Source organism: Mucor velutinosus (genome assembly GCF_035048745.1).
Source record: "Mucor velutinosus strain NIH1002 chromosome Unknown tig00001565, whole genome shotgun sequence".
NCBI lineage: Eukaryota > Fungi > Mucoromycota > Mucoromycetes > Mucorales > Mucoraceae > Mucor > Mucor velutinosus.
Genome location: NW_027041915.1, coordinates 606 through 21,564, shown reverse-complemented (window position 1 = coordinate 21,564; position 20,959 = coordinate 606). Strand labels below are relative to the sequence as shown.

The window sequence follows — 20,959 nt, the reverse complement described above, 5'->3', positions numbered from 1 at the left end:
TTATGGCACCACGAACGGTGCGGGAGACGGTCATGTAGCATATCGCCAAACCAAGGTTGAAAGCTTTGCAGGCATTTCCAGGACAGAAAGTACGCCCACAAAGCAGGAGACAGCAACAATATGAGCAGGCAACTTCAAGGGAGGACCCATACGAGATTGTAATGGTACCCTTTGCAGGGTGCCAATACCTTCGCAAAGCACCAAGAGAGAGACGAGCAACCGGAGCAGCAGAACGAGACGAGTTGGAGACAGTCCAATGAGTACAATCTGGCATCCAAGAGGTAGCACCATCAGAACGGGGCATAGTAAAATAGTCTACTTGAACAAGACTATCTTACTATCCATGACAGGCGGGAATACCAGAGAGACAGGACCACGATCACGGTTCAAAGCAAGAAAAACAGGGCGCAAAACACGAGATGACTAAGCAAGATGAGAGGTGACACCATCAACTATACCTAGATCAGGTTGCAGAAAGAGACATCCGACACCAAGAAACGAGGATCAAGAGATGATGGATCACGAGGAGGACGAACAGAAGGCACAGTTTTTTTTTTTTTTTTGTATCAAAGTGTATCTTTATTAGCTTAAATTATATCTATACAGTAATTACAGGCAAGGCCAAGGTGCTAGCTTGAACACTTGCAAAAGAAAGAGAAGAAAAGAGTGTACTATGGTCTTGACGGACCATGTTGAATAGCAGCAGAAGCTATCCAAGGCTCCTCGTCTATGACGCATCGCCAAAGAAGGCACAGTACTGAGAACAGAACACAAGGGAAGATCAAGAAACCAGCTAGCAGACCAACCAGAGGAAGGAACTAACTTGGCAATCTCAACAGAAGCTTTCCAAAGATGTGTTAGAGCAGGCACAGAAGACACACGAGACTGGTAAAAGACCAGGAAAACAAAAACCACGGCAGATGGACTTATGGCCAGTGTAAACTTGAAAAAGCATACACCAACCAAGAGGAGACAAAATCACTGGGGAGGGTGGACGCAACAAACGTTGCAAATAGACAAGATGCAAAGCTAAGCTTTGATCTGCTATATCCACGAGACCAACACCACCAAATTTGCGAGGAAGACACAAAGTAGACCAGGCAAACACCGGGGCGAAAAGACACCAGATACTCACGAACCACCTTTGTGAGCGACTTCAACCACGACGCAGTAGTAGCACCACCAGGAACAACACGCAACAAATGATATACCTTTGACAACAGTAACGAGTTAGCCACTAGTCCTGGCTTTTAAAAAGTATATATAAGCCCGCCCTGGCAAAAAAAAAACTTTTTCCTGCGAAAGAGCCGCAAAAAAAATCACTGAAGTATTTACGACCTATTCGTAATCATAATATATTCGTCAGAAAAAAACCTATACCAATTTGTTTACAAATATGAGAATAAAACTTATAGTAATAAACTAGTTAGATAATTTTTACAAAATATTTTATATGGTAACAAATTAAAGAAATATATTTAAATTTATATATATTATACAATATAAGTATATATAACGTGGTATTAATTTTATTTTATAATACTAAATAAATTTATAATAAATTTTTTTTTATAAATTTAACATAAAATTATGTTTTTATATTTTATACAATAAAATAAACAAAATTTTTTGTTTTATAAAATAAATGTAAAGTATTTAATATAAATTAAACAAAAAAAATTTTTTTGTAAATAAAGTAAAAAGGTTATTGTTTGTAATATTTATTTTTATTTTGTTTAGCTGTTACGTAATATGTAATTTTTTTTTATAAATAGCTTGCTAACGAATAGGTTTCTTTTGGTTTACTGTAAAGTTTGAAACTTCAACACGCGAGGTTTTATCCTTCAAGATTGTTAAAGGCTAGGAGGTAGGCTCTAGGCTCTTTCGCGTATTCAGAAGCTCTCACGCTCTTTCGCGTATTCATCACTTTTTATAAGTTTTCGATTACGCCATCTTTGAACAACGATATCTCGACAACTAGGATACATCCATCTTGCATCCAAGTATATTTAGATACATCCATTTCAGCTCTACAACATATCTTGATTTCAGATCGATTCAACCATTTTTCGTCGAATTCATCTTTTTCACTACTTTTTCAACAACGCGACTTAGTTACACTCTAGATTACAAGTTACACTCTACGTCTGTTACACTCCATGTCTTCCCAATCTGAATTGACTTGGGCTCAAAGAGCTTCACGTCAAAAGGTGGGTCGATTTCTCCAGCCCAACAAGCGACGATTGGACAATCCAACTGATGTACCACTGGTGGGTACTGTTCTCTATGAAGATGATGACCTGAAGGGTCAAATTTTGGCAAGCAAGGCTATGGCGATTATTCAGCAATCCCTTTCTTCTGGTTCTGTTCTGTTCACGTTTCAGAAAACTTTGTTTCCTGATCGTGTTGCCGCTTACAAAGTGATTCAAGATCAAATCTCACCTGACGTGGAATTTCGACCTCTTAGTTTGTATGATTCTCGTGCTGATGGTTCTCTGCTGATTGAAGCCAGGTTTGCTCAGGTGGAGCATGCACAAGTGGCTATGCGTGAAGGGGTGACTGTACAAGGTGTAGTGTACAAAGCGTCTACCTCCAAGGAAAGTGCTGAATTTGGGGATGTCAAGCATGTGCGGTTTACACTTATGCGTATGGTGGACAAGACCACTTTTTTGTCGGATCTTATGGAGTCCTTGTCGTACTTTGGTAAGGTACTGCAAGTGAAGAAGTTTACTCACCGTGGTTACTTTGAGGGTAAACTTTCGGTGATTTTGGATACTTCTGTTGGATTTCAGGTAGGGGATGAGTGGCAGGAGGCCAAGCCCCTAGATAGAATGCTCTATCTGAGCGAATTTGATTGTTTTGTGCCAGCGACTTATCAAGGTGCTCCACCTGTTTGTCATTTCTGTCAACACAGCGGTCATGTTCGCGCCAAATGTCCTGAATTGGCTAGACGTCGTTGCTTTAGGTGCAATAAGCAAGGGCACATGTTGCGTTTTTGCCCTGAAAAGGAGGTTCAGTCTGCAAATTTCACCAAGAAGCACAAAGTTCACCATCATTCTGAGGATTCTGAGGATGTCACTCTGGCTCGTAAGAACACTGTGGAATTGATGGAATATATTGAGAAGGAAAAATTAGGCGTAGGTAAGGAGGTGGAGAAGGTAGAAGAAGAAGAACTCGATTATCGTGTAGTCGAGGATGAATCTCTTCAGGGTGAAAGTGTTGACGAATCTGAAAATGATGAGTCCACTGGTAACGAGGATTTGGATCTTCTGAGTGAAGATAACCACCAGGTAAGTATGAATGAGGATGAGGACATGGAGGACGACAAGATTGTGCTTGCTGGAGCTCCCAAGAAGCTGGATACCGTGCGTGGTTCTGCCTACTCCAAGTATGCGTCTGCTGAGGTGGCTGTGAATATGAACATTGACTCGCCTGAGGAGGTGTTGAATTTGACCAAGTTGAAGGATCTTGCTCAGCGCAAAAGAATGGAGTTCAATGCAAACCTGAAAGGTACTACTGGTGCTGGTGTAAAAGGCGATAACAAGCTGGGTAACTCTGGTGGTGTCTCTTCTGGTACTGGTGCTAAGGGTAACAAGTCTGGTGTTGCTTCTGGTGTTGCTTTCGGTGGTGTTTCTGGTGGTGTTTCTGGTGGTGTTTCTGGTGTTGTCAAGAATAGCAAGACTAATGGCCGTGCGCCTCTCAAGACTAAGCAAGACGCCCGTAGGGCTCAATGAGTACAAAATTAGGCATCAAGATTGGCTCCTTGAACACGCGTAGCTTGTTCATGCAGTCTAATCCTACAAATCTCAAAGAGTTTTCATCTTATCTTCGCTCCTCCTCTCTCCATCTGGATATCCTTTGCTTGCAAGAGGTATCTCATTTCCGCTCTCAATCTACTCTCACTGAATCTCAAGTCCGTTCCTTTTCTTTTGCTTTTCCTAATTGTTCTCTCGTTGTGTCCAAGCACTGTGCTATTATATGTCTCAATTCTCGTTATTCTTTGGTGGATACGGAGGTATTGTTGGATGAACGTTGTCTTGTTGCATCTGTCGTAGATGCCTCAAGCAATGTTTTGTGCAAAGTGGCCAACGTCTATGGTCCAGCGCAGTCTTCTGACCGTCCTTCATTTATCTCTGATTTTCTCTCTCTTTCTGTTTGGTCTGATGTGTTCAACACACCTTGGATGGTTATGGGTGATTTCAACATTCACTTGCACTCTTTGTCTACTTCTCGTCAAGCCGATGTCGCTCCTTTTGTTCACTGGTTGCGTACTCACTTTGTCAATTGTCATCCGGATGGTTTAGCCACGTTTCCAAAGAGCAATACTTGTATTGATTACATCTTTGGTCACTCTTCTCTTGCTCCTCGTTTGACTAATAGTCAGTTACTATATATGCCTAGTAGGTGGACGGATCACTCTCTTTTGACTGTTGAAATGTTACCTGCGACAGCTAGTATTGGTCCTGGTAGTTGGCGGTTCAATCCAACTCTGCTTGATGATAAGGAATTTGTTGCGTTGTTGAATGCCACGGTGTCATTGTTCTTCTCTGGTGCTGTTGGTGGTGGGTCTAAGGGTGTCAATACTAGTCAAGGTAGTAGTGGTGACTCTGAAAGCACGGTGGCTAGATGGGAATCCTTCAAGTTGTTACTAAAGTGCTGTGCACAAAAGTACACTAGAAGCATGAAAGCACGATTCAAGAACAAAGTTTTTACGCTTCAACTGGAACGTATTAGGGCTCTGTCGACGTCTGTATCGGGTGTTGAGACTAGGAATGCTATTGGTCAAACTGATAGAGTGTCTACTGCTTCAGGTGATGCTGAACAGCAGGTCAGGCAACTAGAAGTTTTGATTGAGGATCAGATACAGAAAGAGACTAGTCAGAATATGCTTCGCTCTGCCACTCGTTGGTTAGAACAGGGAGAACGTAGCAACAAGTATTTCTATCGTTCGATCAAGGTGCGAGAGTCTCAACAGACAATTCAATCCTTAAAGTGCTCTACTACTGGGGATATCTTGGTGGAAGCAGCAGCTATCAACAGGGAGGCACAAGGTTTTTACCAAAGGCTATATACCCCTGATGCTGTCGATGCTGAAGCTATCGATACTCTCCTGGGGAATGTTCCAACTGATGTACGTCTATCATCTTTGGATGGTGATATGCTAATGGAACTTCCAACTCGCGATGTTTTGTTGTCTCTGCTCACTCATGCTCCCAAGTCTAAAAGTCCTGGTCTTGACGGTTTGCCTTTTGAATTGTATCAATATCTTGCTGGTGTTTCTACTGATTTTCTTGACTTGCTTGTGGATGTGTTGGGTGCAGCTTTTTCTGGTGTGTTTCCTCCTTCGTGGCAACAAACTCGTATGGTCTTATTGTTCAAGAAGGGTGACCCTCAGTTGTTGGTTAACTGGAGACCTTTGTCCTTAATTAACAGTGATGCCAAGTTATTTACAAAGCTCATTGCTAATCGTATGAACAAAGTGTTGCCAAAGTTAATCAACCCTTATCAAACTGGTTTTCTCCCTCATCGTCTGATCTCTGACAATGGCTGGTTAAATCAGTTGTTGATGTCTCACTTGCGTGTTGTTGCTCCTGATTTACCTCAAGTGGCTGTTTTGTTGGATCAAGAGAAGGCGTATGATCGGGTTCATCCTGAATATCTTTGTCGTGTGTTGCTCCGGTTTGGTTTTCCTGGTGAGTTGGTGTCTTGTCTGTCTTCTTTGTTCTTTGGAACCAAGATTTCAGTGTCTATCAATGGTTGGCTTGGTGCTCCTGTACCTCAATTGCGAGGTCTTCGTCAAGGTGATCCTCTGTCTCCATTGCTATTCAATCTGGCATTTGAGCCTTTGCTTCGTTCTCTCCTTGCTTGTCCTGGTCTTTCTGGTGTTACTCTGTCTCCTGTTAATATCCCACGTAAATGGAAGCCTTCACCGGTTGAAGTTCGTGTGGATCATGGTACTGGTTCCCGGAATTGGACTTTGGACTTTGTCAGTGGCTCTGTTGCTCCTCCTCCTGTCAAGATTCTAAGCTATGCGGATGATCTTGAGGTGTTTTTGTCTTCGCCAGAAGAGTGGTCTGTGTTGTTGTCTGTTCTTGATCTGTATGGCCGAGCATCTAATGCGAAAGTCAATATCAGCAAGACAGTGTTGGTGTCGTTGTCTGGTGTGTCACACTCTGCTTGGGTTGCTTTGGCTGATTCTACTGGTCTCCAGTGGCATGACGCTCACTCTCGTGGTGCAGTACGTTACTTGGGTTATCCCTTGTATCATACTGAAAGTCAACTTCAAGACTATCTTGATGGTGTCTTGGTGAAGGTCCAGCGACACAGTAACTTGATGAAACAAAGGAATCTCTCCATTAGGGGAGCAGGACTAGTGGCTAACTCGTTACTGTTGTCAAAGGTATATCATTTGTTGCGTGTTGTTCCTGGTGGTGCTACTACTGCGTCGTGGTTGAAGTCTCTCACTACGGTGGTCCGTGAGTATCTGGTGTCCTTTCGCCCTGGTGTTGCTTGGTCTACTTTGTGTCTCCCCCGCAAGTTTGGTGGTGTTGGTCTCGTGGATATAGCAGATCAAAGCTTAGCTTTGCATCTTGTCTATTTGCAACGTTTGTTGCGTCCACCCTCTCCCAGTGATTTTGTCTCCTCTTGGTTGGTGTACGCTTTTCAAGTTTACACTGGTCATAAGTCCATCTTGCCGTGGTTTTGTTTTCCTGGTCTTTACCAGTCTCGTGTGTCTTCTGTGCCTGCTCTAACACATCTTGGAAAGCTTCTGTTGAGATTGCCAAAGTTAGTTCCTTCCTCTGGTTGGTCTGCTAGGTGGTTTCTTGATCTTCCCTTGTGTTCTGTACTCAGTACTGTGCCTTCTGTTCGTCCTCCTCGTGATCCATCATCTCTTGATCCTCGTTTCTTGGTGTCGGATGTCTCTTTCTGGCAACCTGATCTAGGTATAGTTGATGGTGTCACCTCTCATCTTGCTTGGTCATCTCGTGTTTTGCGCCCTGTTTTTCTTGCCTTGAACCGTGATCGTGGTCCTGTCTCTCTGGTATTCCCGCCTGTCATGGATAGTAAGATAGTCTTGTCTCAAGCAGACTATTTTGCTATGCCCCGTTCTGATGGTGCTACCTCTTGGATGCCAGATTGTACACATTGGACTGTCTCCAACTCGTCTCGTTCTGCTGCTCCGGTTGCTCGTCTCTCTCTTGGTGCTTTGCGAAGGTATTGGCACCCTGCAAAGGGTACCATTACCTCTCGTATGGGTCCTCCCTTGAAGTTGCCTGCCCATTTGTTGCTGTCTCCTGCTTTGTGGCGTCTTTTCTGGTCCCTGGAAATGCCTGCAAAGGCTTTCACACCTTGGTGGCGATTGCTACATGACCGTGTCCCGCACCGCTCGTGGTGTCATAAGATTATGCCTACAAAAGTTCTGTCTCCTGCTTGTGCTCTTTGTGGTTTTGCTACAGAGGACCTTTACCATTTCGTGGTGGGTTGCCATGTCAAGTCATTTTTCTGGCAGGATGTAGTCTCTTTGTTGTCACTTCAAGAGCTACTCCCCTCTGCTTCTTCTATTTGGTTGGCGCTGACTACCTTTTGTAGTGGTTCGGATTTGTTGGTGATCGATGAGGATGTTCTGATTGCTCTTGGTGCTGCTTACAGTACACTTTGGAAGTATCATTGGCGATGCGTCATAGACGAGGAGCCTTGGATAGCTTCTGCTGCTATCAACATGGTCCGTCAAGACCATAGTACACTCTTTTCTTCTCTTTCTTTGGCAAGTGTTCAAGCTGGCACCTTGGCCTTGCCTGTAATTACTGTATAGATTATAAATTTAAAGCTAATAAAGATACACTTTAATACAAAAAAAAAAAAAGCGTATTCAGAAGCTCTTTCGCGTATTCATCACTTTTTAAAAAGTTTTCGATTACGCCATCTTTGAACAACGATATCTCGACAACTAGGATACATCCATCTTGCATCCAAGTATATTTAGATACATCCATTTCAGCTCTACAACATATCTTGATTTCAGATCGATTCAACAATTTTTCGTCGAATTCATCTTTTTCACTACTTTTTCAACAACGCGACTTAGTTACACTCTAGATTACAAGTTACACTCTACGTCTGTTACACTCCATGTCTTCCCAATCTGAATTGACTTGGGCTCAAAGAGCTTCACGTCAAAAGGTGGGTCGATTTCTCCAACCCAACAAGCGACGATTGGACAATCCAACTGATGTACCACTGGTGGGTATTGTTCTCTATGAAGATGATGACCTGAAGGGTCAAATTTTGGCAAGCAAGGCTATGGCGATTATTCAGCAATCCCTTTCTTCTGGTTCTGTTCTGTTCACGTTTCAGAAAACTTTGTTTCCTGATCGTGTTGCCGCTTACAAAGTGATTCAAGATCAAATCTCACCTGACGTGGAATTTCGACCTCTTAGTTTGTATGATTCTCGTGCTGATGGTTCTCTGCTGATTGAAGCCAGGTTTGCTCAGGTGGAGCATGCACAAGTGGCTATGCGTGAAGGGGTGACTGTACAAGGTGTAGTGTACAAAGCGTCTACCTCCAAGGAAAGTGCTGAATTTGGGGATGTCAAGCATGTGCGGTTTACACTTATGCGTATGGTGGACAAGACCACTTTTTTGTCGGATCTTATGGAGTCCTTGTCGTACTTTGGTAAGGTACTGCAAGTGAAGAAGTTTACTCACCGTGGTTACTTTGAGGGTAAACTTTCGGTGATTTTGGATACTTCTGTTGGATTTCAGGTAGGGGATGAGTGGCAGGAGGCCAAGCCCCTAGATAGAATGCTCTATCTGAGCGAATTTGATTGTTTTGTGCCAGCGACTTATCAAGGTGCTCCACCTGTTTGTCATTTCTGTCAACACAGCGGTCATGTTCGCGCCAAATGTCCTGAATTGGCTAGACGTCGTTGCTTTAGGTGCAATAAGCAAGGGCACATGTTGCGTTTTTGCCCTGAAAAGGAGGTTCAGTCTGCAAATTTCACCAAGAAGCACAAAGTTCACCATCATTCTGAGGATTCTGAGGATGTCACTCTGGCTCGTAAGAACACTGTGGAATTGATGGAATATATTGAGAAGGAAAAATTAGGCGTAGGTAAGGAGGTGGAGAAGGTAGAAGAAGAAGAACTCGATTATCGTGTAGTCGAGGATGAATCTCTTCAGGGTGAAAGTGTTGACGAATCTGAAAATGATGAGTCCACTGGTAACGAGGATTTGGATCTTCTGAGTGAAGATAACCACCAGGTAAGTATGAATGATGATGAGGACATGGAGGACGACAAGATTGTGCTTGCTGGAGCTCCCAAGAAGCTGGATACCGTGCGTGGTTCTGCCTACTCCAAGTATGCGTCTGCTGAGGTGGCTGTGAATATGAACATTGACTCGCCTGAGGAGATGTTGAATTTGACCAAGTTGAAGGATCTTGCTCAGCGCAAAAGAATGGAGTTCAATGCAAACCTGAAAGGTACTACTGGTGCTGGTGTAAAAGGTGATAACAAGCAGGATAACTCTGGTGGTGTTTCTTCTGGTACTGGTGCTAAGGGTAACAAGTCTGGTGTTGCTTCTGGTGTTGCTTCCGGTGGTGTTTCTGGTGGTGTTTCTGGTGGTGTTTCTGGTGTTGTCAAGAATAGCAAGACTAATGGCCGTGCGCCTCTCAAGACTAAGCAAGACGCCCGTAGGGCTCAATGAGTACAAAATTAGGCATCAAGATTGGCTCCTTGAACACGCGTAGCTTGTTCATGCAGTCTAATCCTACAAATTTCAAAGAGTTTTCATCTTATCTTCGCTCCTCCTCTCTCCATCTGGATATCCTTTGCTTGCAAGAGGTATCTCATTTCCGCTCTCAATCTACTCTCACTGAATCTCAAGTCCGTTCCTTTTCTTTTGCTTTTCCTAATTGTTCTCTCGTTGTGTCCAAGCACTGTGCTATTATATGTCTCAATTCTCGTTATTCTTTGGTGGATACGGAGGTATTGTTGGATGAACGTTGTCTTGTTGCATCTGTCGTAGATGCCTCAAGCAATGTTTTGTGCAAAGTGGCCAATATTTATGGTCCCGCGCAGTCTTTTGACCGTCCTTCATTTATCTCTGATTTTCTCTCTCTTTCTGTTTGGTCTGATGTGTTCAACACACCTTGGATGGTTATGGGTGATTTCAACATTCACTTGCATTCTTTGTCTACTTCTCGTCAAGCCGATGTCGCTCCTTTTGTTCACTGGTTGCGTACTCACTTTGTCAATTGTCATCCGGATGGTTTAGCTACGTTTCCAAAGAGCAATACTTGTATTGATTACATCTTTGGTCACTCTTCTCTTGCTCCTCGTTTGACTAATAGTCAGTTACTATATATGCCTAGTAGGTGGACGGATCACTCTCTTTTGACTGTTGAAATGTTGCCTGCGACAGCTAGTATTGGTCCTGGTAGTTGGCGGTTCAATCCAACTCTGCTTGATGATAAGGAATTTGTTGCGTTGTTGAATGCCACGGTGTCATTGTTCTTCTCTGGTGCTGTTGGTGGTGGGTCTAAGGGTGTCAATACTAGTCAAGGTGGCAGTGGTGACTCTGAAAGCACGGTGGCTAGATGGGAATCCTTCAAGTTGTTACTAAAGTGCTGTGCACAAAAGTACACTAGAAGCATGAAAGCACGATTCAAGAACAAAGTTTTTACGCTTCAACTGGAACGTATTAGGGCTCTGTCAACGTCTGTATCAGGTGTTGAGACTAGGAATGCTATTGATCAAACTGACAGAGTGTCTACTGCTACAGGTGATGCTGAGCAGCAGGTCAGGCAACTAGAAGTTTTGATTGAGAATCAGATACAGAAAGAGACTAGTCAGAATATGCTTCGCTCTGCCACTCGTTGGTTAGAACAGGGAGAACGTAGCAACAAGTATTTCTATCGTTCGATCAAGGTGCGAGAGTCTCAACAGACAATTCAATCCTTAAAGTGCTCTACTACTGGAGATATCTTGGTGGAAGCAGCAGCTATCAACAGGGAGGCACAAGGTTTTTACCAAAGGCTATATACCCCTGATGCTGTCGATGCTGAAGCTATCGATACTCTCCTGGGGAATGTTCCAACTGATGTACGTCTATCATCCTTGGATGGTGATATGCTAATGGAACTTCCAACTCGCGATGTTTTGTTGTCTTTGCTCACTCATGCTCCCAAGTCTAAAAGTCCTGGTCTTGACGGTTTGCCTTTTGAATTGTATCAATATCTTGCTGGTGTTTCAACTGATTTTTCTTGACTTGCTTGTGGATGTGTTGGGTGCAGCTTTTTCTGGTGTGTTTCCTCCTTCGTGGCAACAAACTCGTATGGTCTTATTGTTCAAGAAGGGTGACCCTCAGTTGTTGGTTAACTGGAGACCTTTGTCCTTAATTAACAGTGATGCCAAGTTATTTACAAAGCTCATTGCTAATCGTATGAACAAAGTGTTGCCAAAGTTAATCAACCCTTATCAAACTGGTTTTCTCCCTCATCGTCTGATCTCTGACAATGGCTGGTTAAATCAGTTGTTGATGTCTCACTTGCGTGTTGTTGCTCCTGATTTACCTCAAGTTGCTGTTTTGTTGGATCAAGAGAAGGCGTATGATCGGGTTCATCCTGAATATCTTTGTCGTGTGTTGCTCCGGTTTGGTTTTCCTGGTGAGTTGGTGTCTTGTCTGTCTTCTTTGTTCTTTGGAACCAAGATTTCAGTGTCTATCAATGGTTGGCTTGGTGCTCCTGTACCTCAATTGCGAGGTCTTCGTCAAGGTGATCCTCTCTCTCCATTGCTATTCAATCTGGCATTTGAGCCTTTGCTTCGTTTCTCTCCCTTGCTTGTCCTGGTCTTTCTGGTGTTACTCTGTCTCCTGTTGATATCCCACGTAAATGGAAGCCTTTACCGGTCGAAGTTCGTGTGGATCATGGTACTGGTGCCCGGAATTGGACTTTGGACTTTGTTAGTGGCTCTGTTGCTCCTCCTCCTGTCAAGATTCTGAGCTATGCGGATGATCTTGAGGTGTTTTTGTCTTCGCCAGAAGAGTGGTCTGTGCTGTTGTCTGTTCTTGATCTGTATGGCCGAGCATCTAATGCGAAAGTCAATATCAGCAAGACAGTGTTGGTGTCGTTGTCTGGTGTGTCACACTCTGCTTGGGTTGCTTTGGCTGATTCTACTGGTCTCCAGTGGCATGACGCTCACTCTCGTGGTGCAGTACGTTACTTGGGTTATTCCCTTGTATCATACTGAAAGTCAACTTCAAGACTATCTTGATGGTGTCTTGGTGAAGGTCCAGCGACACAGTAACTTGTTGAAACAAAGGAATCTCTCCATTAGGGGAGCAGGACTAGTGGCTAACTCGTTACTGTTGTCAAAGGTATATCATTTGTTGCGTGTTGTTCCTGGTGGTGCTACTACTGCGTCGTGGTTGAAGTCTCTCACTACGGTGGTCCGTGAGTATCTGATGTCCTTTCGCCCTGGTGTTGCTTGGTCTACTTTGTGTCTCCCCCGCAAGTTTGGTGGTGTTGGTCTCGTGGATATAGCAGATCAAAGCTTAGCTTTGCATCTTGTCTATTTGCAACGTTTGTTGCGTCCACCCTCTCCCAGTGATTTTGTCTCCTCTTGGTTGGTGTACGCTTTTCAAGTTTACACTGGTCATAAGTCCATCTTGCCGTGGTTTTGTTTTCCTGGTCTTTACCAGTCTCGTGTGTCTTCTGTGCCTGCTCTAACACATCTTGGAAAGCTTCTGTTGAGATTGCCAAAGCTAGTTCCTTCCTCTGGTTGGTCTGCTAGGTGGTTTCTTGATCTTCCCTTGTGTTCTGTACTCAGTACTGTGCCTTCTGTTCGTCCTCCTCGTGATCCATCATCTCTTGATCCTCGTTTCTTGGTGTCGGATGTCTCTTTCTGGCAACCTGATCTAGGTATAGTTGATGGTGTCACCTCTCATCTTGCTTGGTCATCTCGTGTTTTGCGCCCTGTTTTTCTTGCCTTGAACCGTGATCGTGGTCCTGTCTCTCTGGTATTCCCGCCTGTCATGGATAGTAAGATAGTCTTGTCTCAAGCAGACTATTTTGCTATGCCCCGTTCTGATGGTGCTACCTCTTGGATGCCAGATTGTACACATTGGACTGTCTCCAACTCGTCTCGTTCTGCTGCTCCGGTTGCTCGTCTCTCTCTTGGTGCTTTGCGAAGGTATTGGCACCCTGCAAAGGGTACCATTACCTCTCGTATGGGTCCTCCCTTGAAGTTGCCTGCCCATTTGTTGCTGTCTCCTGCTTTGTGGCGTCTTTTTCTGGTCCCTGGAAATGCCTGCAAAGGCTTTCACACCTTGGTGGCGATTGCTACATGACCGTGTCCCGCACCGCTCGTGGTGTCATAAGATTATGCCTACAAAAGTTCTGTCTCCTGCTTGTGCTCTTTGTGGTTTTGCTACAGAAGACCTTTACCATTTCGTGGTGGGTTGCCATGTCAAGTCATTTTTCTGGCAGGATGTAGTCTCTTTGTTGTCACTTCAAGAGCTACTCCCCTCTGCTTCTTCTATTTGGTTGGCGCTGACTACCTTTTGTAGTGGTTCGGATTTGTTGGTGATCGATGAGGATGTTCTGATTGCTCTTGGTGCTGCTTACAGTACACTTTGGAAGTATCATTGGCGATGCGTCATAGACGAGGAGCCTTGGATAGCTTTCTGCTGCTATCAACATGGTCCGTCAAGACCATAGTACACTCTTTTCTTCTCTTTCTTTGGCAAGTGTTCAAGCTGGCACCTTGGCCTTGCCTGTAATTACTGTATAGATTATAAATTTAAGCTAATAAAGATACACTTTAATACAAAAAAAAAAAAGCGTATTCATCACTTTTTAAAAAGTTTTCGATTACGCCATCTTTGAACAACGATATCTCGACAACTAGGATACATCCATCTTGCATCCAAGTATATTTAGATACATCCATTTCAGCCTCTACAACATATCTTGATTTCAGATTGATTCAAACAATTTTTCGTCGAATTCATCTTTTTCACTACTTTTTCAACAACGCGGACTTAGTTACACTCTAGATTACAAGTTACACTCTACGTCTGTTACACTCCATGTCTTCCCAATCTGAATTGACTTGGGCTCAAAGAGCTTCACGTCAAAAGGTGGGTCGATTTCTCCAACCCAACAAGCGACGATTGGACAATCCAACTGATGTACCACTGGTGGGTACTGTTCTCTATGAAGATGATGACCTGAAGGGTCAAATTTTGGCAAGCAAGGCTATGGCGATTATTCAGCAATCCCTTTCTTCTGGTTCTGTTCTGTTCACGTTTCAGAAAACTTTGTTTCCTGATCGTGTTGCCGCTTACAAAGTGATTCAAGATCAAATCTCACCTGACGTGGAATTTCGACCTCTTAGTTTGTATGATTCTCGTGCTGATGGTTCTCTGCTGATTGAAGCCAGGTTTGCTCAGGTGGAGCATGCACAAGTGGCTATGCGTGAAGGGGTGACAGTACAAGGTGTAGTGTACAAAGCGTCTACCTCCAAGGAAAGTGCTGAATTTGGGGATGTCAAGCATGTGCGGTTTACACTTATGCGTATGGTGGACAAGACCACTTTTTTGTCGGATCTTATGGAGTCCTTGTCGTACTTTGGTAAGGTACTGCAAGTGAAGAAGTTTACTCACCGTGGTTACTTTGAGGGTAAACTTTCGGTGATTTTGGATACTTCTGTTGGATTTCAGGTAGGGGATGAGTGGCAGGAGGCCAAGCCCCTAGATAGAATGCTCTATCTGAGCGAATTTGACTGTTTTGTGCCAGCGACTTATCAAGGTGCTCCACCTGTTTGTCATTTCTGTCAACACAGCGGTCATGTTCGCGCCAAATGTCCTGAATTGGCTAGACGTCGTTGCTTTAGGTGCAATAAGCAAGGGCACATGTTGCGTTTTTGCCCTGAAAAGGAGGTTCAGTCTGCAAATTTCACCAAGAAGCACAAAGTTCACCATCATTCTGAGGATTCTGAGGATGTCACTCTGGCTCGTAAGAACACTGTGGAATTGATGGAATATATTGAGAAGGAAAAATTAGGCGTAGGTAAGGAGGTGGAGAAGGTAGAAGAAGAAGAACTCGATTATCGTGTAGTCGAGGATGAATCTCTTCAGGGTGAAAGTGTTGACGAATCTGAAAATGATGAGTCCACTGGTAACGAGGATTTGGATCTTCTGAGTGAAGATAACCACCAGGTAAGTATGAATGATGATGAGGACATGGAGGACGACAAGATTGTGCTTGCTGGAGCTCCCAAGAAGCTGGATACCGTGCGTGGTTCTGCCTACTCCAAGTATGCGTCTGCTGAGGTGGCTGTGAATATGAACATTGACTCGCCTGAGGAGATGTTGAATTTGACCAAGTTGAAGGATCTTGCTCAGCGCAAAAGAATGGAGTTCAATGCAAACCTGAAAGGTACTACTGGTGCTGGTGTAAAAGGTGATAACAAGCTGGGTAACTCTGGTGGTGTTTCTTCTGGTACTGGTGCTAAGGGTAACAAGTCTGGTGTTGCTTCTGGTGTTGCTTCCGGTGGTGTTTCTGGTGGTGTTTCTGGTGGTGTTTCTGGTGTTGTCAAGAATAGCAAGACTAATGGCCGTGCGCCTCTCAAGACTAAGCAAGACGCCCGTAGGGCTCAATGAGTACAAAATTAGGCATCAAGATTGGCTCCTTGAACACGCGTAGCTTGTTCATGCAGTCTAATCCTACAAATTTCAAAGAGTTTTCATCTTATCTTCGCTCCTCCTCTCTCCATCTGGATATCCTTTGCTTGCAAGAGGTATCTCATTTCCGCTCTCAATCTACTCTCACTGAATCTCAAGTCCGTTCCTTTTCTTTTGCTTTTCCTAATTGTTCTCTCGTTGTGTCCAAGCACTGTGCTATTATATGTCTCAATTCTCGTTTTCTTTGGTGGATACGGAGGTATTGTTGGATGAACGTTGTCTTGTTGCATCTGTCGTAGATGCCTCAAGCAATGTTTTGTGCAAAGTGGCCAATATTTATGGTCCCGCGCAGTCTTTTGACCGTCCTTCATTTATCTCTGATTTTCTCTCTCTTTCTGTTTGGTCTGATGTGTTCAACACACCTTGGATGGTTATGGGTGATTTCAACATTCACTTGCACTCTTTGTCTACTTCTCGTCAAGCCGATGTCGCTCCTTTTGTTCACTGGTTGCGTACTCACTTTGTCAATTGTCATCCGGATGGTTTAGCTACGTTTCCAAAGAGCAATACTTGTATTGATTACATCTTTGGTCACTCTTCTCTTGCTCCTCGTTTGACTAATAGTCAGTTACTATATATGCCTAGTAGGTGGACGGATCACTCTCTTTTGACTGTTGAAATGTTGCCTGCGACAGCTAGTATTGGTCCTGGTAGTTGGCGGTTCAATCCAACTCTGCTTGATGATAAGGAATTTGTTGCGTTGTTGAATGCCACGGTGTCATTGTTCTTCTCTGGTGCTGTTGGTGGTGGGTCTAAGGGTGTCAATACTAGTCAAGGTAGTAGTGGTGACTCTGAAAGCACGGTGGCTAGATGGGAATCCTTCAAGTTGTTACTAAAGTGCTGTGCACAAAAGTACACTAGAAGCATGAAAGCACGATTCAAGAACAAAGTTTTTACGCTTCAACTGGAACGTATTAGGGCTCTGTCAACGTCTGTATCAGGTGTTGAGACTAGGAATGCTATTGATCAAACTGACAGAGTGTCTACTGCTACAGGTGATGCTGAGCAGCAGGTCAGGCAACTAGAAGTTTTGATTGAGAATCAGATACAGAAAGAGACTAGTCAGAATATGCTTCGCTCTGCCACTCGTTGGTTAGAACAGGGAGAACGTAGCAACAAGTATTTCTATCGTTCGATCAAGGTGCGAGAGTCTCAACAGACAATTCAATCCTTAAAGTGCTCTACTACTGGGATATCTTGGTGGAAGCAGCAGCTATCAACAGGGAGGCACAAGGTTTTTACCAAAGGCTATATACCCCTGATGCTGTCGATGCTGAAGCTATCGATACTCTCCTGGGGAATGTTCCAACTGATGTACGTCTATCATCTTTGGATGGTGATATGCTAATGGAACTTCCAACTCGCGATGTTTTGTTGTCTTTGCTCACTCATGCTCCCAAGTCTAAAAGTCCTGGTCTTGACGGTTTGCCTTTTGAATTGTATCAATATCTTGCTGGTGTTTCTACTGATTTTCTTGACTTGCTTGTGGATGTGTTGGGTGCAGCTTTTTCTGGTGTGTTTCCTCCTTCGTGGCAACAAACTCGTATGGTCTTATTGTTCAAGAAGGGTGACCCTCAGTTGTTGGTTAACTGGAGACCTTTGTCCTTAATTAACAGTGATGCCAAGTTATTTACAAAGCTCATTGCTAATCGTATGAACAAAGTGTTGCCAAAGTTAATCAACCCTTATCAAACTGGTTTTCTCCCTCATCGTCTGATCTCTGACAATGGCTGGTTAAATCAGTTGTTGATGTCTCACTTGCGTGTTGTTGCTCCTGATTTACCTCAAGTGGCTGTTTTGTTGGATCAAGAGAAGGCGTATGATCGGGTTCATCCTGAATATCTTTGTCGTGTGTTGCTCCGGTTTGGTTTTCCTGGTGAGTTGGTGTCTTGTCTGTCTTCTTTGTTCTTTGGAACCAAGATTTCAGTGTCTATCAATGGTTGGCTTGGTGCTCCTGTACCTCAATTGCGAGGTCTTCGTCAAGGTGATCCTCTCTCTCCATTGCTATTCAATCTGGCATTTGAGCCTTTGCTTCGTTCTCTCCTTGCTTGTCCTGGTCTTTCTGGTGTTACTCTGTCTCCTGTTGATATCCCACGTAAATGGAAGCCTTCACCGGTTGAAGTTCGTGTGGATCATGGTACTGGTGCCCGGAATTGGACTTTGGACTTTGTTAGTGGCTCTGTTGCTCCTCCTCCTGTCAAGATTCTGAGCTATGCGGATGATCTTGAGGTGTTTTTGTCTTCGCCAGAAGAGTGGTCTGTGTTGTTGTCTGTTCTTGATCTGTATGGCCGAGCATCTAATGCGAAAGTCAATATCAGCAAGACAGTGTTGGTGTCGTTGTCTGGTGTGTCACACTCTGCTTGGGTTGCTTTGGCTGATTCTACTGGTCTCCAGTGGCATGACGCTCACTCTCGTGGTGCAGTACGTTACTTGGGTTATCCCTTGTATCATACTGAAAGTCAACTTCAAGACTATCTTGATGGTGTCTTGGTGAAGGTCCAGCGACACAGTAACTTGTTGAAACAAAGGAATCTCTCCATTAGGGGAGCAGGACTAGTGGCTAACTCGTTACTGTTGTCAAAGGTATATCATTTGTTGCGTGTTGTTCCTGGTGGTGCTACTACTGCGTCGTGGTTGAAGTCTCTCACTACGGTGGTTCGTGAGTATCTGGTGTCTTTCGCCCTGGTGTTGCCTGGTCTACTTTGTGTCTTCCCGCAAATTTGGTGGTGTTGGTCTCGTGGATATAGCAGATCAAAGCTTAGCTTTGCATCTTGTCTATTTGCAACGTTTGTTGCGTCCACCCTCTCCCAATGATTTTGTCTCCTCTTGGTTGGTGTATGCCTTTCAAGTTTACACTGGTCATAAGTCCATCTTGCCGTGGTTTTGTTTTCCTGGTCTTTACCAGTCTCGTGTGTCTTCTGTGCCTGTTCTAAACATCTCGGAAAGCTTCTGTTGAGATTGCCAAAGCTAGTTCCTTCCTCTGGTTGGTCTGCTAGGTGGTTTCTTGATCTTCCCTTGTGTTCTGTACTCAGTACTGTGCCTTCTGTTCGTCCTCCTCGTGATCCATCATCTCTTGATCCTCGTTTCTTGGTGTCGGATGTCTCTTTCTGGCAACCTGATCTAGGTATAGTTGATGGTGTCACCTCTCATCTTGCTTGGTCATCTCGTGTTTTGCGCCCTGTTTTTCTTGCCTTGAACCGTGATCGTGGTCCTGTCTCTCTGGTATTCCCGCCTGTCATGGATAGTAAGATAGTCTTGTCTCAAGCAGACTATTTTACTATGCCCCGTTCTGATGGTGCTACCTCTTGGATGCCAGATTGTACTCATTGGACTGTCTCCAACTCGTCTCGTTCTGCTGCTCCGGTTGCTCGTCTCTCTCTTGGTGCTTTGCGAAGGTATTGGCACCCTGCAAAGGGTACCATTACCTCTCGTATGGGTCCTCCCTTGAAGTTGCCTGCTCATTTGTTGCTGTCTCCTGCTTTGTGGCGTCTTTTCTGGTCCCTGGAATTGCCTGCAAAGGCTTTCACACCTTGGTGGCGATTGCTACATGACCGTGTCCCGCACCGCTCGTGGTGCCATAAGATTATGCCTACCAAAGTTCTGTCTCCTGCTTGTGCTCTTTGCGGTTTCTCTACAGAGGACCTTTACCATTTCGTGGTGGGTTGCCATGTCAAGTCATTTTTCTGGCAGGATGTAGTCTCTTTGTTGTCACTTCAAGAGCTACTCCCCTCTGCTTCTTCTATTTGGTTGGCGCTGACTACCTTTTGTAGTGGTTCAGATTTGTTGGTGATCGATGAGGATGTTCTGATTGCTCTTGGTGCTGCTTACAGTACACTTTGGAAGTATCATTGGCGATGCGCCATAAACGAGGAGGAGCCTTGGATAGCTTCTGCTGCTATCAATATGGTCCGTCAAGACCATGGTACACTCCTTTCTTCTCTTTCTCTGGCAAGTGTTCAAGCTGGCACCTTGTCCTTGCCTGTAAATTCTGTATAGATTATAAACTTTAAAGCCAATAAAGATACACTTTAATACAAAAAAAATATTTTTGGAGTTTATAACTATAAAATTGATGTGGTACTAATGTGTTGACATGATTGATAGCTTCTTTCTTAGTAGTTGTAGTTTAGCCATGGGACATGCCGGCTACTGAAGTTGCATGAAGCGATATTGATAGGCATGAGAAGGTAATCGTGGTCAAGTTGATAGATTCATATCCTCACTCACCGATAAAGGAGTACGCATCTTCAATAAACAATACATATCAATGCCACTCTAGACAATTCATCTCCCAATAAGTAGAAAATAATATATATATCTCGTAATAAGAAAACTTGAGATAAGTCATCCATCCTATTCTTTATTTATACTTTATTGATTTTGGTTCACACTTGATTTGATCTCTTGTCATATGTGTGTTGCAGTGACTGTAAGTGCGATAATGATGATTGTAGCAAAAATTAAATGGACGACGTTTACTGACGTGAGTTCATTTTATTTTATAATATATAGTCTGTTTTATGAGTCATTCATCCATATTATCTCTGAACAACCCACCCGGGGCTTTAATCGATCAAACCGATCAAACTATTGAACATTCTATATTGCTAGTTTCAGTATAATAATAGATGTATCAATCTTAATAATAATGTTAGAAGGTTGGAATTTTCTTTTCCCTTGGCAATAGACTTTAATAAGAGTATATTATATACAAATTGTAAGAAATGTGCTCTGGATGACAGTGGTAAAATATTTTAAACATGGAGTTATGTCCATATATGGATATTCATAATTGTATTGCTGTGGATGGTGGGTATAACTCTTTCATTGAAAAATAGAAAAAAAATGCTAATGAATATGGCTATGATCTTAGTTGGAATAAACAACACACTTACAAGAAAAAAAGTTGATAAAAACTCAATTGTTGGTGAATTTAGCTACCGTAAAGTAATAAGTTCGGCTCTGTTGTGCCAGAAGGGCTACAACTGTCTATAAAGATTAAGGTATTCTTGATGGGTAGATATGTCTGTGTTGTGCAACAACATGGACAAGCTATGATAAGTGAAGTGCATCTTAGCTATCTAAATACTGAGGTTCACCAGATGTGATAAGCGTTGTACAAGATAAATTGCTACTTTGGCATTCAGAACTTAGTATAAATAGAATAACTCTTGTCTTCATCAATAAATTTTTAGTTTTGGTGTCTGATCTTATT

At 43.5% G+C, this 20,959-nt stretch overlaps 8 protein-coding genes across 8 annotated transcripts; all 8 read left to right on the top strand.

Annotated features, from left to right (window-relative positions):
- Window positions 1-2,159: 2,159 nt before the first annotated feature.
- On the top strand, window positions 2,160-3,734 carry ORT1_2 (mitochondrial ornithine carrier protein; the record flags this gene model as incomplete). The annotated part of the gene is made up of 1 exon (XM_064830990.1): window positions 2,160-3,734. One exon carries the CDS (start codon window positions 2,160-2,162, stop codon window positions 3,732-3,734), a length of 1,575 nt encoding a protein of 524 aa, XP_064678880.1.
- A 50-nt stretch (window positions 3,735-3,784) lies between these two features.
- MON1 (Vacuolar fusion protein mon1) lies at window positions 3,785-7,813 on the top strand (the record flags this gene model as incomplete). Its single annotated transcript, XM_064830989.1, has 1 exon — window positions 3,785-7,813. The coding sequence occupies one exon, from the start codon at window positions 3,785-3,787 to the stop codon at window positions 7,811-7,813; it is 4,029 nt and encodes a 1,342-aa protein (XP_064678879.1).
- A 317-nt stretch (window positions 7,814-8,130) lies between these two features.
- On the top strand, window positions 8,131-9,705 carry ATC70_011803 (uncharacterized protein; the record flags this gene model as incomplete). Its single annotated transcript, XM_064830988.1, has 1 exon — window positions 8,131-9,705. The coding sequence occupies one exon, from the start codon at window positions 8,131-8,133 to the stop codon at window positions 9,703-9,705; it is 1,575 nt and encodes a 524-aa protein (XP_064678878.1).
- A 50-nt stretch (window positions 9,706-9,755) lies between these two features.
- ATC70_011802 (uncharacterized protein) lies at window positions 9,756-11,267 on the top strand (the record flags this gene model as incomplete). Its single annotated transcript, XM_064830987.1, has 1 exon — window positions 9,756-11,267. One exon carries the CDS (start codon window positions 9,756-9,758, stop codon window positions 11,265-11,267), a length of 1,512 nt encoding a protein of 503 aa, XP_064678877.1.
- A 67-nt stretch (window positions 11,268-11,334) lies between these two features.
- On the top strand, window positions 11,335-13,347 carry ATC70_011801 (uncharacterized protein; the record flags this gene model as incomplete). The annotated part of the gene is made up of 3 exons (XM_064830986.1): window positions 11,335-11,912; window positions 11,966-12,212; window positions 12,376-13,347. The coding sequence occupies 3 exons, from the start codon at window positions 11,335-11,337 to the stop codon at window positions 13,345-13,347; spliced, it is 1,797 nt and encodes a 598-aa protein (XP_064678876.1).
- A 34-nt stretch (window positions 13,348-13,381) lies between these two features.
- On the top strand, window positions 13,382-13,717 carry ATC70_011800 (uncharacterized protein; the record flags this gene model as incomplete). The annotated part of the gene is made up of 1 exon (XM_064830985.1): window positions 13,382-13,717. The coding sequence occupies one exon, from the start codon at window positions 13,382-13,384 to the stop codon at window positions 13,715-13,717; it is 336 nt and encodes a 111-aa protein (XP_064678875.1).
- A 371-nt stretch (window positions 13,718-14,088) lies between these two features.
- On the top strand, window positions 14,089-15,663 carry ATC70_011799 (uncharacterized protein; the record flags this gene model as incomplete). The annotated part of the gene is made up of 1 exon (XM_064830984.1): window positions 14,089-15,663. The coding sequence occupies one exon, from the start codon at window positions 14,089-14,091 to the stop codon at window positions 15,661-15,663; it is 1,575 nt and encodes a 524-aa protein (XP_064678874.1).
- A 244-nt stretch (window positions 15,664-15,907) lies between these two features.
- ATC70_011798 (uncharacterized protein) lies at window positions 15,908-19,740 on the top strand (the record flags this gene model as incomplete). The annotated part of the gene is made up of 4 exons (XM_064830983.1): window positions 15,908-16,853; window positions 16,922-18,403; window positions 18,492-18,653; window positions 18,716-19,740. 4 exons carry the CDS (start codon window positions 15,908-15,910, stop codon window positions 19,738-19,740), a joined length of 3,615 nt encoding a protein of 1,204 aa, XP_064678873.1.
- Window positions 19,741-20,959: the final 1,219 nt, after the last annotated feature.